The 14,110-nt window shown below is 38.3% G+C and overlaps 2 protein-coding genes across 2 annotated transcripts in view; both read right to left on the bottom strand.

Moving 5' to 3' along the window:
- LOC127646031 (basement membrane-specific heparan sulfate proteoglycan core protein-like) overlaps window positions 1–14,110 on the bottom strand; it is a 409,929-nt gene that overhangs the window by 108,945 nt on the left and 286,874 nt on the right. The window contains exon 12 of the mRNA XM_052129531.1: window positions 9,228–9,497. Coding sequence (XP_051985491.1) covers window positions 9,228–9,497 — 270 coding nt within the window. The remainder of the gene's footprint in view (window positions 1–9,227; window positions 9,498–14,110) is intronic.
- Window positions 1–14,110, bottom strand: part of LOC127642915 (titin-like) — a 482,588-nt gene that overhangs the window by 412,729 nt on the left and 55,749 nt on the right. The window lies entirely within an intron of this gene.

Raw genomic sequence — 14,110 nt, 5'->3', positions numbered from 1 at the left:
GTTAATCACTTCCCAAAGTAAAGAAATACAAGGAACTGCTCAACTAGCTGAAGTCACTGCAGTACAGAAAGCCCTAGAAAAAGCTGTTGAATTAGGGCATAAAGAAATTGTATTGACGTGTGACTCAGAATATGTGGCAGATGGTTTGAACCAAGAACTAGAGATATGGAAAGCTAACGGTTTCCATAACGCACGTAATAAACCTATGCCTCATAGAGAACAATGGGAAAGGATAGCGGAGCTCATCCAGAAAGTGACAGTGCATTGTTACCACCAAGTCGGTCACACAAAGCAAGAAAGCGAAGCAGCACGAGGAAACAGGGAAGTAGATAAGTTTATAGGGCGAGTTAAACTACAGGAAGTCACTGAACTGTTTCAAAAAATGCATGATGAATTAAACCACCCTAGCTATAACCTGATTCAAATGGAACTTAGACTCCGAAATCTCAACATACCAAATTGGAGAATGAGATATAGGGAAGTAAAGAAGGAATGTAAAATATGCAGAAAATTTATGACGGCCAAAGGGGCCCAGGAAAGCGAGCTACCGAAAGAATACCGAGGTCAAGAAGTCAGTATAGACTTCGCCGGGCCTCTAAGGCCCAAAACCGCAAGAGGAAACTGTTATTTTCTCTTAGCAGTTGACAACCACACTAAGAAAAAGATGGTCTGGCCAATGCGTTCCGCACTAGAGAAAAATGTTGTTGAATGTTTGAAGGAATGGATCAAATGGGAAGGAAAAAAATGGTGTCAATCAGAGCAGACGGTGCACACAACATTAGTGGGAAACTAGTAGAGGAGTTCTGTAGAGAAAACAAAATATTGCTGATCAAGAGCATCCCCTACAGGCCAGAAACAAACTCCATTGCAGAGAATTCGATCCGTCAGGTGAAAGAATTCTTTGGTAAAAATGAAAACTTAGGAGAATGGGATTCTATTATTGATCTCTGTCTCTTGCGTCTTAACAGATGTGATTACGTGACACCCAAGGAAAGGGAGATAAAATCCAACCCGAGGTTCAAACCTGGAGACAGTGTGATTATCACTAGACGGAAAAAGGTAGGGAGATTCAATCAAGGCTTAGGGACCGTAGACACAGTAAAATCAGTTACAGGATCAAACACTGTAGAGTTAGAAAATAACGGGATCCAGTCAAATAAAGATCTAGTTAAGAAATAATAATGGAAGAAATAATTAGAATCACAAGCAGGAGAGGGCTGATTAGAGTGGAGCATGGTCAGCATGGCTCAAAAGCTATGTTGTGGTTAGAGCCAGAACTTCAAAGGGTATTGGGCTTCACAGGAAGTGCTGCCACTCCTGTAGAGATTCGAGTTCGCCCATATATGTGTGTCATTTGTGACAAAGCAGTGGCTATACCCACTTTAGCCCCTAATGAGAAGAAATCTATGGGTGCAGAATGGTTGGTTACTGAGCATAGCCACATTGAGATAGGAGGCATCCTAATATGTAAGGAGTGTTGGCCAATCCATCCTAAAATAAGGGTGGATTCGTACCGTGTGTCTGGCGGCACGGCAGAACGATGTTGCTGCACTTTTGATGGAAATGACAGCTGGACATGTGTAGTATGTGGCACAAAGAACCGGACGTTAATGTCGTCCAGGTATATATGGGAAGCCATACGAGTTATGAAACCCATAGGACTGTTCAAAGATGGAATAGTCACCAGATTTTCCCGACATCCATGGATAGGTATGAGGAAACATGAGAGGGTAGCCTTTCTAAAAACTAGAACACCTATCTTCCCCAATGATGACAGGGAAATTAAAACCCGATCACTGCAAGAGAGGGAAGCATTAGTCAGAGAGATAATAGACAAAGATCGTGAGAGCGATTTGTCTCTAGCTGATCTGGAATCAGCTAGATGGAACCTCACATTATGGCATGTGCCCATTGTAAGGTGCTTTCCCGAGGCAGAGATGAAGCGAGGCTCTTCAGGGAAATTAGCTTGGATATATGTAAAAAGAGGACAAGAGTGGCAGGTGAGAACCTGGAGTTCCCTAGCTATAGAATTAGCACAAGGAAATGTTTGGGAAGATAGCCCTAAGTATAAAAAGGACTATAGGGGAACTCTATCTAGGTCAAATGTGACAAAAGAGAAAAGACAGTCATGCAGGAAGGAGAAGTTTGTCGAGCTTGAAGTGGCTCCGCCCAAAGACATGAAAGAACACTCAGTCTGGCAAGCTACGGAGAAGAAGTTTCAGGCCGGAAACTTTTACGGGGATGGTCAAATTACAGAGGTGCCAGAAAAACAATTTAAAATTGTGATACACTTAAAAATAAATGTATTAACCAGTGCACACCCCGACTTTAATTGGATTGGGGGAATTGAAGCTGAACTGCATGAGAAACAGCCTGAGGTGAAAGTAATCAAAAAGGGTCTGTTTCGACGAGCTAAATGGCTCGTCACCGAACCTATGAACTAACCTATGATTACAGAACATGGAGAAAGCAAGGTCGAAGAACGTCCTGACTGACGAACTGGAGGGAGCAAGAGAAAACATCAGGAGGTTAAAACGACAACGAAATTGCTGGAAGTGGATAAGTACAATTTTATGGTTATTGTTAGGTTTGGGGATAATTGTATTAGCCGTCGTACGTATCAGTTAAGTATTACAGTGGGAAATCTTAATGGGACGAGTGATCCTAGCAGAAGTCCAAGTAGACAGGGAAAATGTCTCTGGATTCGATATAACTGTATTAGCTACAAAACTAAAGAATAAGAAGGAAATAGAGAAAAATAATAAATATTTTTGCAAGTGGATTAATAGTAATGTAAATAATAAAGATCAACAACAAAAAGATGTGTTGTATTATATAAATAGGGAACCTAAAGTTAAGATTAGAAAAACAGTGAGAATGAAACGCTGGCATAGTAAAGAAGTGGAGATTTACGAAACCAATAGTTACATTACAGACCATTATAGAAATGAAACACTTCGGTATTTCATTGGGTCAACAAGTAGAACTAGTCGAAATGAAGAGCTAGGAGGATGTTGGATATTTAAAATGAACCAAGGATTTAATCCGTGGAAAATAGGCCAATGTAAAAATAAAGGGACGGTAATAAAACGAAAATTAAGAAACATTAAAAATGATAAAAATGAATATGAAATGGAAATGGAAAGAAATGTAAAGGAATGGATTAAATCGAATAGACTGTTAAATCCCTTAGGGGAATTTGTCTTATTAACAACAACACATGGGAGATTGTCTCCTAATATGGATAACCATTTTGCAATGGAATTAACAGAAGCTGAGAAATATTACGCAACTACAATTGATTTAGAACTGAATAAAACTATTCCGTGGATATGGCGGGAAAGGTTCAAATTACCAAGAGTCAAGTATAATTATAAAAAGGAGTTGTGGGAATTCGACAACAAACGGAGAGAAACAGAAGTTTATCTAATTAAAATGGTATTGAATAATTCATTACAAACTGAGGAGGACCTTAAAAGTCATTACGATGAAAGAATGATGATAATGGATAGATGTGTCAGGTTAAGAATAAGTGAGAGGAATCACAAGAAGAAGTATGAGTACAACAAAAATGGCTATAATGACTATTCATATTCGATCTTTTGTGATAAGCGAGGGGAGCTTATGGATTGCAGCGATCTGATAAATGGCAGTGACCCAATATCAGGTAATCGTTCGGCGGATGTTCTTAGCATAAAAAGAAAATTAAGGCTGAAACGAGTAGGTATGAAGCATCGAAAAGATGAAGACGGGAAGTATAGAATGAAATTAATTTTCCATGATGAAGAACTACTAGGGCTGACCGGAAATAGGTGCGGAGAGTTGGTTAAGCAATGCTCACAGGGGCATGATCACATAACCATTAATCAGATGCTATCTGTATTATGCTATTGGTCTAATGGAATTGTACCATTACCGTGGACGTTAGTGAAAAACAATTCGTCCAATTTATACGAGATATCTTATGGATTGGGGGGAGTTATACGAACCATAGATAAGGGATTGCAGTGGAAAATTATGCATGTGCCCGCTAGAATAGATGAGAACATATTACTAAGATATGAACTTAGAAAAGACAGTCCTCTAAAACTAGCCAACTTAGAATTAGTAGCACTAGACGATTTAGATCAACTAATCTCAAGAAAATCCTGGAAAACTTCTTGGTGTAAGGGAATAGACAAGAATTATTATCTAGGGATGAATTGGATGAGAGAAACGATTTGCAAACGCAGCATCGAAATCATCGGAGCAGATAGCTTTCCGAGATGGTTTGACGAACCTAAGTTATTTATTGAGACGAATGCCACAACAACCGTAGTTAAGTTCGTAACACAAGATGTATGGGAATGGCTAGTAAGTTTATTGATCAAGTTGGGTTGGTATGCTTTATACGGGGCAGCAGGAATAATAGGAATAATGTTGCTATTGATTATAGTGAAATGTTCATGTAATGCCCTGGGTAGACGGATATGTTCACGGAATCATAGACCAGACCAACTGGAAGTTTTAGAAAAACTTGTAAAATTGCAGAGTTCTCAGCTAAAGAGGAGGCGGAGTATTTCTGAGAAGTCACTGCTATCATAAGAGATAGGCCTGTACCACTGGCTCCGGAGACTCGTCAGATGACAGATGACTAAGGGGAGGAGTCAGTGGTAGGAGGTAATAGGGACAGTTAAGACAGAGATAAAACTTCTCTCTCTCTCTCTTTCTCTCTCTCTCTCTCTCTGCTACTTGTGGGGTTAATCATTCGAAGAAAAAACTTCTTCCTTACTTCATTGAGAAAAACAACCAATAAAGAAAATTGTTCCAGTAAGACCAACGGAAGATCTAAATTGATAATTGACTAACATGGCATCCAATGGGACGAAAAACGAGACCTCAATAGGAACTGCCAACGAAGTCGAGAGTTTCCAAGAAACCACTGACAGTTCGTTTGCGCAGGTTAGTGAATTGGGAATCTATGTTATATGGATGCTTTTAAATGGTTACAACCGGAATCTCTGTTGGCATACTTTGATTTCCATAATGCAGATTACTAGAATATTAATGATCGGTAAACTAAGTAAATTAATATTAGTCTGTGCTATGATAACAAATTCAGACGGATGGTCCAAATTGATTGAGTTACGGGGGGCAGTAGCTGTATATTTATTGAGTGGGTGTAATCTAGCAATGGATATAGGCTTGAAAATCACAAAAAACAGTAAAATAACCTTTTGGTACGAACTATCAATAATTGCAGTCACTACATTATATCTGACTGGACTGTTGATATTTCGACACGGTAAAGAAGCAAGGTTGTGGATTATGATAGGGTCCTTGACCTTGGGTATTTTCTCATTGGGAGTTTATATCCCCAGTGAAAATATATTATTGTTGGGAATATTAGTCCTTTTCCATAAATGGGATAAACTGAAAAGGCCAATAAAGCTTTGTAAAGAATGTTGGGTCGATCTCAGTTTTGGAGGTCTAATTAATGTATAACTAAATTGCAGGCGCTGACACGTCCTGTTGAACTATTGGGAAGCAGATGGGCTAATGGATCTGCACACTGGGGTGAAAATTGTCATGAGTGTAACAGATTGATAAGACGAATGTATTTTGAATTAATTAATGAACAAAAATGGTGTGGATTTTGTATGAATGACAAAAATAAGAATGTGAAAAAGATGTTACATGGAGATACTTATATGTGGGACCTAGTTAAGAGTATGAGTGTTCGGAAGGGGCTCTGCCCGAGAAATGAATTGAAATTAAATGGATTTTCCGAACTAATATTAAGCATGGACACAATGGGGCGATATGTCTTTCCTCCATGGTTACAGTTGTGTATTCCTGGACGACAGTGGGAAACGATCTCAAGTGACGGGAGATCAAACTGTATTTTTAAAATTATAGAATTTTTGAATGGCCAAGAAACCATAATTTGGGACGGGGTTGTTTTCCAAAAAACAACCATGTATGTAGGTTCTGGGGCTTTTGGATTGGCGTTTGCTGATAAATCGCGTGTCTTCTATAAATGCCTCAGGTGTTGATCCAGGAGACCGGAGGCCGTATGGCTGGAGAGACCTTCGACCAGTTTCTAACACGGGCTAGAACCCGACCGGATTCAGCAGGGAGGGTCTGGTTCTCCAAAGTGGTCATGAGGTTCTGTGTAGAACACGACGAGGGCAACGACAACTATATCCATGAAGCTGCTAGATAGATAAACAAAAGGGTCATTTGTTCAAGTTATATGTCGAACAGGAATACCAAAGTGTAAAAGTGGGGAAAGTATTGATCATTGACTGCCCATTGAGCAGGTTGCCAGAGACGGCAAAATTGACTAGAGGTATTTATCATAAGATTCCAGGAGAGGGTGTAGTGTCGCATGGCACTGAGACTATGAAATCTTCTGATAAATGCCTCACATTACCTTTTCTTGGTGAGTTATGTATCTCAAAACAGACGGATCAGACTGATAAAATTGAAATATTTATGGACGATCTTTTAGTGGACAGACTCCAAAAGGACCACGCCAGAAAACTGCATAAAGCCAGGAGAAGAGAGAAAAAGAAGAAAGAAGAGGCAATTGAGAAGACAGAGGAAAGATCTCATCTGTCAGATGACAAAGACCATCAAACGGATGGAAAAGCTTAATAAACGATTGTTGTGTACCGCAAAGGAGCTTTTAAGGGGAAAACAATTTATATGTCCTATTTGTGAAATGTCAATCTAGCAGAAGGAGCTTGCATGGCTGATGCAAACTCGCTCTGTCAGTTAAAGAGCTACTGTTTCCTGTGTTATTTCTGTAAAGCATTAGAGAGGTTTAAACTGGGGTGAAACCACACTGGTGCCTGTCCCTGTAACCTTTAGACATAGAAGAGAATAGGTCTGCTGAGAGGCCATTGAGAGGCCAGGGGTAGGACGTGGTTTTAACACATGTAGGTGAGATAACGGGTAGATTTTTAGCAAACTTATTGGAGGGAAGATTCTAGAGTAAGTAAGCAGCTTTGTGTTTAGCATAAGAACCGTAAAAGCTTCCTAATAAGGAATGATTTCTTTAAGGGGACTGCCCCCAAAATCTTAAAGACGGCCCCAATTAAACCATATAAATGTTTCTGTTTCCTGTGTTACGGGGCCGCACTCCGAGGTGAAGACCTATACGCTTTTCTGTTATTTTTATTTTTTTAATTTATTGTCTTTGTATCATTCTGATTATTTTTGAGTAAAACGAAACCATAATTTTTGGTGATTCGAAAACCTTTCAAAATAAGTCTCAGAGTGATTTTTCTGAATATATCTTGACTTAAATAGTTAGATATTTTTACTAAGTGAAAGCCCAGTGAAACGGATCCTAGACTGAGCTGGATTGGACACCGCCGAGGACCCTGTTACAACTTCAACTATCCCGTAAAGCAACAGGTGAGTAATATATAATACTAATGTGTGATATAAGGGTTGAGAAGTTCTCATATAGGTTTACAGCGGTATAAAAATACAGCAGAACGGCACCTAACACGTTTACAAACATTTGTGCTGAAAATTCAAACAAATACTTTGAATATGAGCAACATATTAGACTAATCAATCACAAACACAGTCAACACGAGTCGTGCCGGAATATAAAATCAGAATAATTAACCTATAAAAACATGATGTACAGTTTTGTACTTTTAGCCTATAAACAAATCATAAATTGCAGCACAAACAAATTGTATTTATTTATTTTTTGGCATTTGGAGTTTGATGTGATGAAAGATTCAAGCTGTGTTAAAAATGAGTTCTTCAACGAGACCAAACACACACAAACCAGCAGCGAGCACAAACGATGGAGACGGGTGAGAGTGATCGATATGGGGTGTAACATGATTTCACGACTCCCAAAAGATATCTTGTTAAATACAAATAGAGGAATATGGTGTGATGTTTCTTTTGACAGCACAAATGAACGACACCGGTTTGGAGCGACTTGGACTACATGAGGTGGAGAGTGACATCACAGCCAAAAAACATGTTTAATATCTCAAACACTGAACCAGCACAAACGAATGGGACAGTTTTAGAGAAGATTTAATTATATGGGGTGATAAATTCACTGAGATACTGTTTTTAATTTCCATCTCCAGTGTTTTCTCTCACATCCGTGTATATTCTGAGTGTGTAATGTGATGTTTAAAGTATTACATTTATAAATATTTCAGAAACATGTGAGTTTAAAGAGCCGATAGTGAACAGAGTCGAGATGAGCGTTTGATGTGTTTTTGACAGTGCTTCATCTGAGTATGTAGATGTCATGATGGTCCGAGGTTTGTTATGTTCATATCATTCACTAATTTGAGTTTTATGACTAGGGCTGCAACTATCGATTATTTTGATAATCGATTAATATTTAATTATTTCTACAATTTATCGATTAATCGGATACAAATGAAATTTTATTTCCTGATTTTATTAAAATATGATTTTTCAAACACTGAAATGATAATGGGCGTAAGGATTTGGTTTGATTTACATTAATGAATTAAAGATGATTTACTCTCACAAAGCCTGAATCATAAAAAGTAAAGTTTAAATGTTTTATTATTATTACTTTATTTTGAATAAATATTTTATGTGAGTCAGAAGAAGAGTCTCAGAGAGTGATTCGTTCATTTTGTGTTGACCGAGCATGCACATTGCGCAACATCCGTTCGTTTGTTACGTGAAAACCGCAGAAATTATTAATTCACCTCTCGAGTCGTTCGTTCTTTTGTCACATGACAGCCGTATACGATATAAAGCGACAAAAGAACGAACAACTCGGACCAGAAGATTTCTGAGAGGAATGAATGATTTCTGTTTCTCATCATTTGTCTTTGGCTGCATTATCAATTTTTCCTTGTTGGGACTATAATCAAAGTGCTTCTCCGTGTTACTGCAAATATCCAACAAATAGATCATGAAATTCATTGTTGATGATTTCCATTATCGATAATTATCGATTTCTGATTAGTTGTTGCAGCCCCAGTTCTGACAGACAACAAATTCACAAGTTGATCCTGAAAGTCATTTTGACTCCAAATAACACTTAAATGTTTGTTGTTCTCCGTCTGAATCGCTCGTTTCGGTAGTTTTTACATTGTGTCTCGAGACCAGAAACACAAAACAGGCAATTACAATCATCATGTGTCGTCCAGTAGTTGCTCAGGAAAACTGTGGATCTGCTGATGATGCATATGATTATAATATAACAGATGATCACTCACCGATGACAGTAAATGACACTACATTACTCCAGGGACTCCAGATTTCTGTAGATGTTCTTCTAGCGGAACACCAACATGTTCTGCTGTATCTGCTGTAACTTGCAGTAAACTGGAACTCTTTCCCATTAGACTCTTGAACATCACGACCATCACACTGAAATCTGTATGTCCAGTCTGTCTCTTCTGTCCCCTGTAGGTCACATGTGAGAGTGACAGTCTCTCCTCTGAATATCGGTGATGTTTCAGGATTTACAGTCAGAACAGGTTTATCTGTAAGAACCAGAACCAGAAACACACACACACACACACACACACACACACACACACACACACACACACACACACACACACACACTAATTATAGATGTCTTTACAAGCCTTTTATTTAATTAACAGTATTTATTTATTTATTTAACAGTATTTATTTATTTATTTAACAGTATTTATTTATTTATTTATTTAACATTATTTATTTATTTAACATTATTTATTTAACAGTATTTATTTATTTTAAAGTATTTATTTATTTAACATTATTTATTTATTTAACATTATTTATTTAACAGTATTTATTTATTTTAAAGTATTTATTTATTTAACAGTATTTATTTATTTAACAGTATTTATTTGTTTATTTTAAGAAAAGTCTCCAGCAAGTGTGCAGCACATGAACTCAATAGTTTAAAAAGCATCCCAGGATGCACCTGAAGTTGATTGAGGAAATGAACTGTGTGCAGATCTGGAATAGATGAAACACTGAAGAAGTTCAAATAGAAGATGAAACAACAACGATATATTCCAGCATGTGAACGGCACCTAACACAAATACTTTGAATATGAGCAACATATTAGACTAATCAATCACAAACACAGTCAACACGAGTCATGCCGGAATATAAAATCAGAATAATTAACCTATAAAAACATGATGTACAGTTTTGTACTTTTAGCCTATAAACAAATCATAAATTGCAGCACAAACAAATTGTATTTATTTATTTTTTGGCATTTGGAGTTTGATGTGATGAAAGATTCAAGCTGTGTTAAAAATGAGTTCTTCAGCGAGACCAAACACACACAAACCAGCAGCGAGCACAAACGATGGAGACGGGTGAGAGTGATTGACATGGGGTGTAACATGATTTCACGACTCCCAAAAGATATCTTGTTAAATACAAATAGAGGAATATGGTGTGTGTTAGAATCAGAGAGTGATTCGTTCATTTTGTGTTGACCGAGCATGCACATTGCGCAACATCCGTTCGTTTGTTACGTGAAAACCGCAGAAATTATTAATTCACCTCTCGAGTCGTTCGGGGGTCCGTACAAGATGGCGGAGTGAATAGCCGCAATGTTACAAGCTCTCGGCATCAAACCGGTTTTTAAGCACATATTGGCCGCCAGCCTCTGCAAATGCAGCTGAAATAATTTACAAGAAAAGATTAACACAAACTCTCAGCGAAAGACTAAACTAAACGAACACGACTATAATGCCTAGAAAGTCCAGACAGAAGCGTCCTAACGATTCCATGTCCAACGAGGAGGGGGCTAGCTGCTTAGCTAGCGACCACGACTATACCAACGACGGAATGGATTGCAACCAGCAAACAAGCCTCGTAGAAGAATTCCCGCCCTTGCCCATAACGCCAAGTAAGCCTCCGCTCCATAAGAAAGCAACTTTTACTAGAGAAGCCGGGCTCGGCTCAGACGATGCAGTGCGCTCCTTGGCTGATCTTATTAACAACAGGAGCGACACCCTCGAAAAAATGGTGGAATCTGTTCGCGGCGACATTAAAGTCTTAAATGCAAAGGTGGTTTACATTGAGAAGAGGATGCAAAGGAACGAGGATTCTGCTTTGAAAACCATGAACCGGCTTAGTGAGCTGGAACGATACAGCCGCCGGTGGAACTTGCGGCTCCAAGGGCTGACAGAGGACAGGGAGGAGGATGTGCGGGCTCGAGTAACCAGTGTTTGTCAGGCGATTCTACCGGAGGAAAAGGAAAGGCTCCCTGCTGCTATAGACGTCGCGCACCGGGTGGGAAAACTTCGACAAGATCAGACGAAACCTAGAGGCGTTGTCATGAGATTTATCTCTCGAAGATACAGGGATGCAGTTTGGAAAGCAGCAAAGAACAACTCTTATCTCCAAAACAACGGTCTTCGCTTCTCAGAGGACTTAACCCAAGAGGACAGAGAGAACAGACAAAAACTGTGGCCGCACATAAAGAAAGCTCGGGATGAAGGAAAAACGGCCTATTTCGTGGGAGGAAAAGGATTCGTGAACGGTTCGGAAATTCATCTGTGATCTGTCAAGCTTAGATCAGAAGGTTTGCCTAAGAAGTGCCTCGTGTTCAGGGCATTCCAGGTTGTGTACTCAGAATTGTTTTATCTCAGGGTTAAATTTTGTGTTACTTAGGTAGCAGGTGAAGTTCCTGCTGGTTAAAAAAAAAAAAAAAAAAAAAAGGGGTATAATGTTTATACGGTTATATGATATAGAACATTATTCTTCTTTTATGTGAGTGATGTCAAGGTTATATTATAGTGCTGAGTTATAATGCTAAATATGGTGCCGATCTCGACAGCCTATTGTTACTTATCAATATTAGTAGTATTTAACCAAGGCTTTTCTAAGGTTAAGTTCTTTATCTTTCATAGTTCTTATTTTTTGTTCTTATTAATGTTGTCAATTGTCTCACTAAATGCCAGGGGTCTTCGTAATAGTGTTAAGAGAAAAGCATTATTTTTGTTCGCAAAACAATTCAAATCAGACTTTACCTATTTTCAAGAATCTCACTCTAATGAGGACGATTCTAACTTTTGGAGGTCTCAATGGGGAAATACTATATGGCTCTCCCACGGAACAGAGCGATCAGCTGGGGTAGCTTCTTTAAATAACAGGTTTAATGGAAATGTCTTGACCACACAATGTGACCCAGACGGTCACTTTATTTGCCAAGTTATTGAACACAATGACTCAACCTACTTAGTTTCTAATATTTATGGGTACAATACCAAGAAAGAAATTGTGAACCTTTTGTTATCAATTGAAAACATTTTTACAGGTTGGTTGGTTAGATTCCCAAATGCGTTTATATTGTTAGGAGGTGATTTTAACATTATTCTAGACGGGTCTATAGATAAAAGTCCACCTTCTCAGCATAACAGTTCAGACTCATACTTGACTGACTTTATAAGAAGATTTAAACTGATAGATATTTGGTGAGAGAAGAATGCTAATAGCAGATTGTATACCTGGAGCAATAAATCAGGCTCTAGGCAATCACGACTGGACTATTGGCTTATATCTGATAGTTTAAACAAGGATTATGTTGATGTTAGCATCTGCCCTACTCCCTTAACTGATCATAAAGCCATATGCATATCTCTTAATATCTCAGCTGGTTCTACACTTGCCACACGCTCAAGCTATTGGAAGCTCAACTGTTCTGCACTCCAAAATGGGGTAGTCCAATATAAGATTAAGGACATGATTTCACTTTATTGGTCTAAAGCAAACAAAGAAAACTGTTTTGGGCTCAACTGGGACCTGCTCAAATATGAGATAGGAAAATATTTAAGAAAGTTTGGTGCTGAAACAGTCAAAGCCAGGAAAGCGGAGGAGTTAAAGATTGTCTCTAATATAACAAAATTATCCTGTAGAGAATTTGACTCCCTAACAAAGGAGGAAAAAGAAGGGTTATCTTACTCACAAATCAAACTTGCTGAAATGTATCGGCAAAAAGCAAAGGGTGCCTTTATCAGGTCTCGCTCTAAGTGGTTAGAAGAAGGTGAACAAAACTCTCGTTATTTCTTTAGTCTAGAGAAATATCGTTCCACCAACAACAGTATCAGTAAGTTGAATATTAATGGAGCTATCACTGAAGATCATCGTAAAATATCAGTTTTGTTCAAAATTTTATAAAGACTTGTATAGCTCTCAATTTAGCCCAACTGCGTCTGATAATTTTTTTAACTCCCTTTCAGTGAAGATGATAAGCGAAATGGATAGAGAGCACTGTGACATGCCTATATCACTTGAAGAAGTACAGCAAGCTATAAACCAACTAAAAAATAACAAATCGCCGGGGTGTGATGGGCTATCCTCAGAATTTTATAAATCTTTTATCGCTGAACTGTCCCCTTTTTTATTGAAAGTCTTCATAGAATCCATTGAAAACGAATGCCTCCCCACCTCTCTGACCCAGGGAATAACAGTCCTAATTCCTAAACCAAACAAGGACAAATTATTTTTAGTTAATTGGCGCCCAATTTGTTTACTTAACAACGATTATAAAATCTTAGCTCTCTTATTGGCTAGAAGATTACGGTCTGTTCTGGACTCCATCATAGACCGAAACACAATCAGGCTTCATGAACAAAAGGCATATAGGAAATAACATTAGGCTCATTTTAGATATTTTAGATTACCCAGAAATGGTAGAGGAGGGTGGGCTCATGCTGTTTGTAGATTTTTACAAAGCATTTGACACCGTTGAACATCCATTCATTTTACAGTCCCTTAAAAATTCGGTTTTGGTGAGTTTTTTTCCTCAGCTATTATAAGTCTATATAACAATAGTAATAGCTCAATTAGACTAACAGGTGGTATGTCTCCCAGGTTCAATGTCTCTAGAGGCATCCGACAAGGGTGCCCGGCTCACTTTACCTCTTCCTATTGGTAGCCCAGCTTTTGTCTGATCATATTAAATCAAGTGAGATAAACGGCATCAATATATTAGGTAGAGAGCTTATTATATCTCAACTGGCGGACGACACCACTCTCTTTCTTAGAGATGAATATCAAGTCTCTGTTGCAATAAATACCATAGAAAACTTTTCCATGGCCTCTGGCTTAAGGCTGAATGTCAATAAGTGTGAAATC

This window comes from Xyrauchen texanus, chromosome 1 (genome assembly GCF_025860055.1).
Source record: "Xyrauchen texanus isolate HMW12.3.18 chromosome 1, RBS_HiC_50CHRs, whole genome shotgun sequence".
Lineage (NCBI taxonomy): Eukaryota > Metazoa > Chordata > Actinopteri > Cypriniformes > Catostomidae > Xyrauchen > Xyrauchen texanus.
The sequence above is the reverse complement of the archived record's forward strand: the minus strand, read 5'-3'. Positions and strand labels throughout refer to the sequence as shown.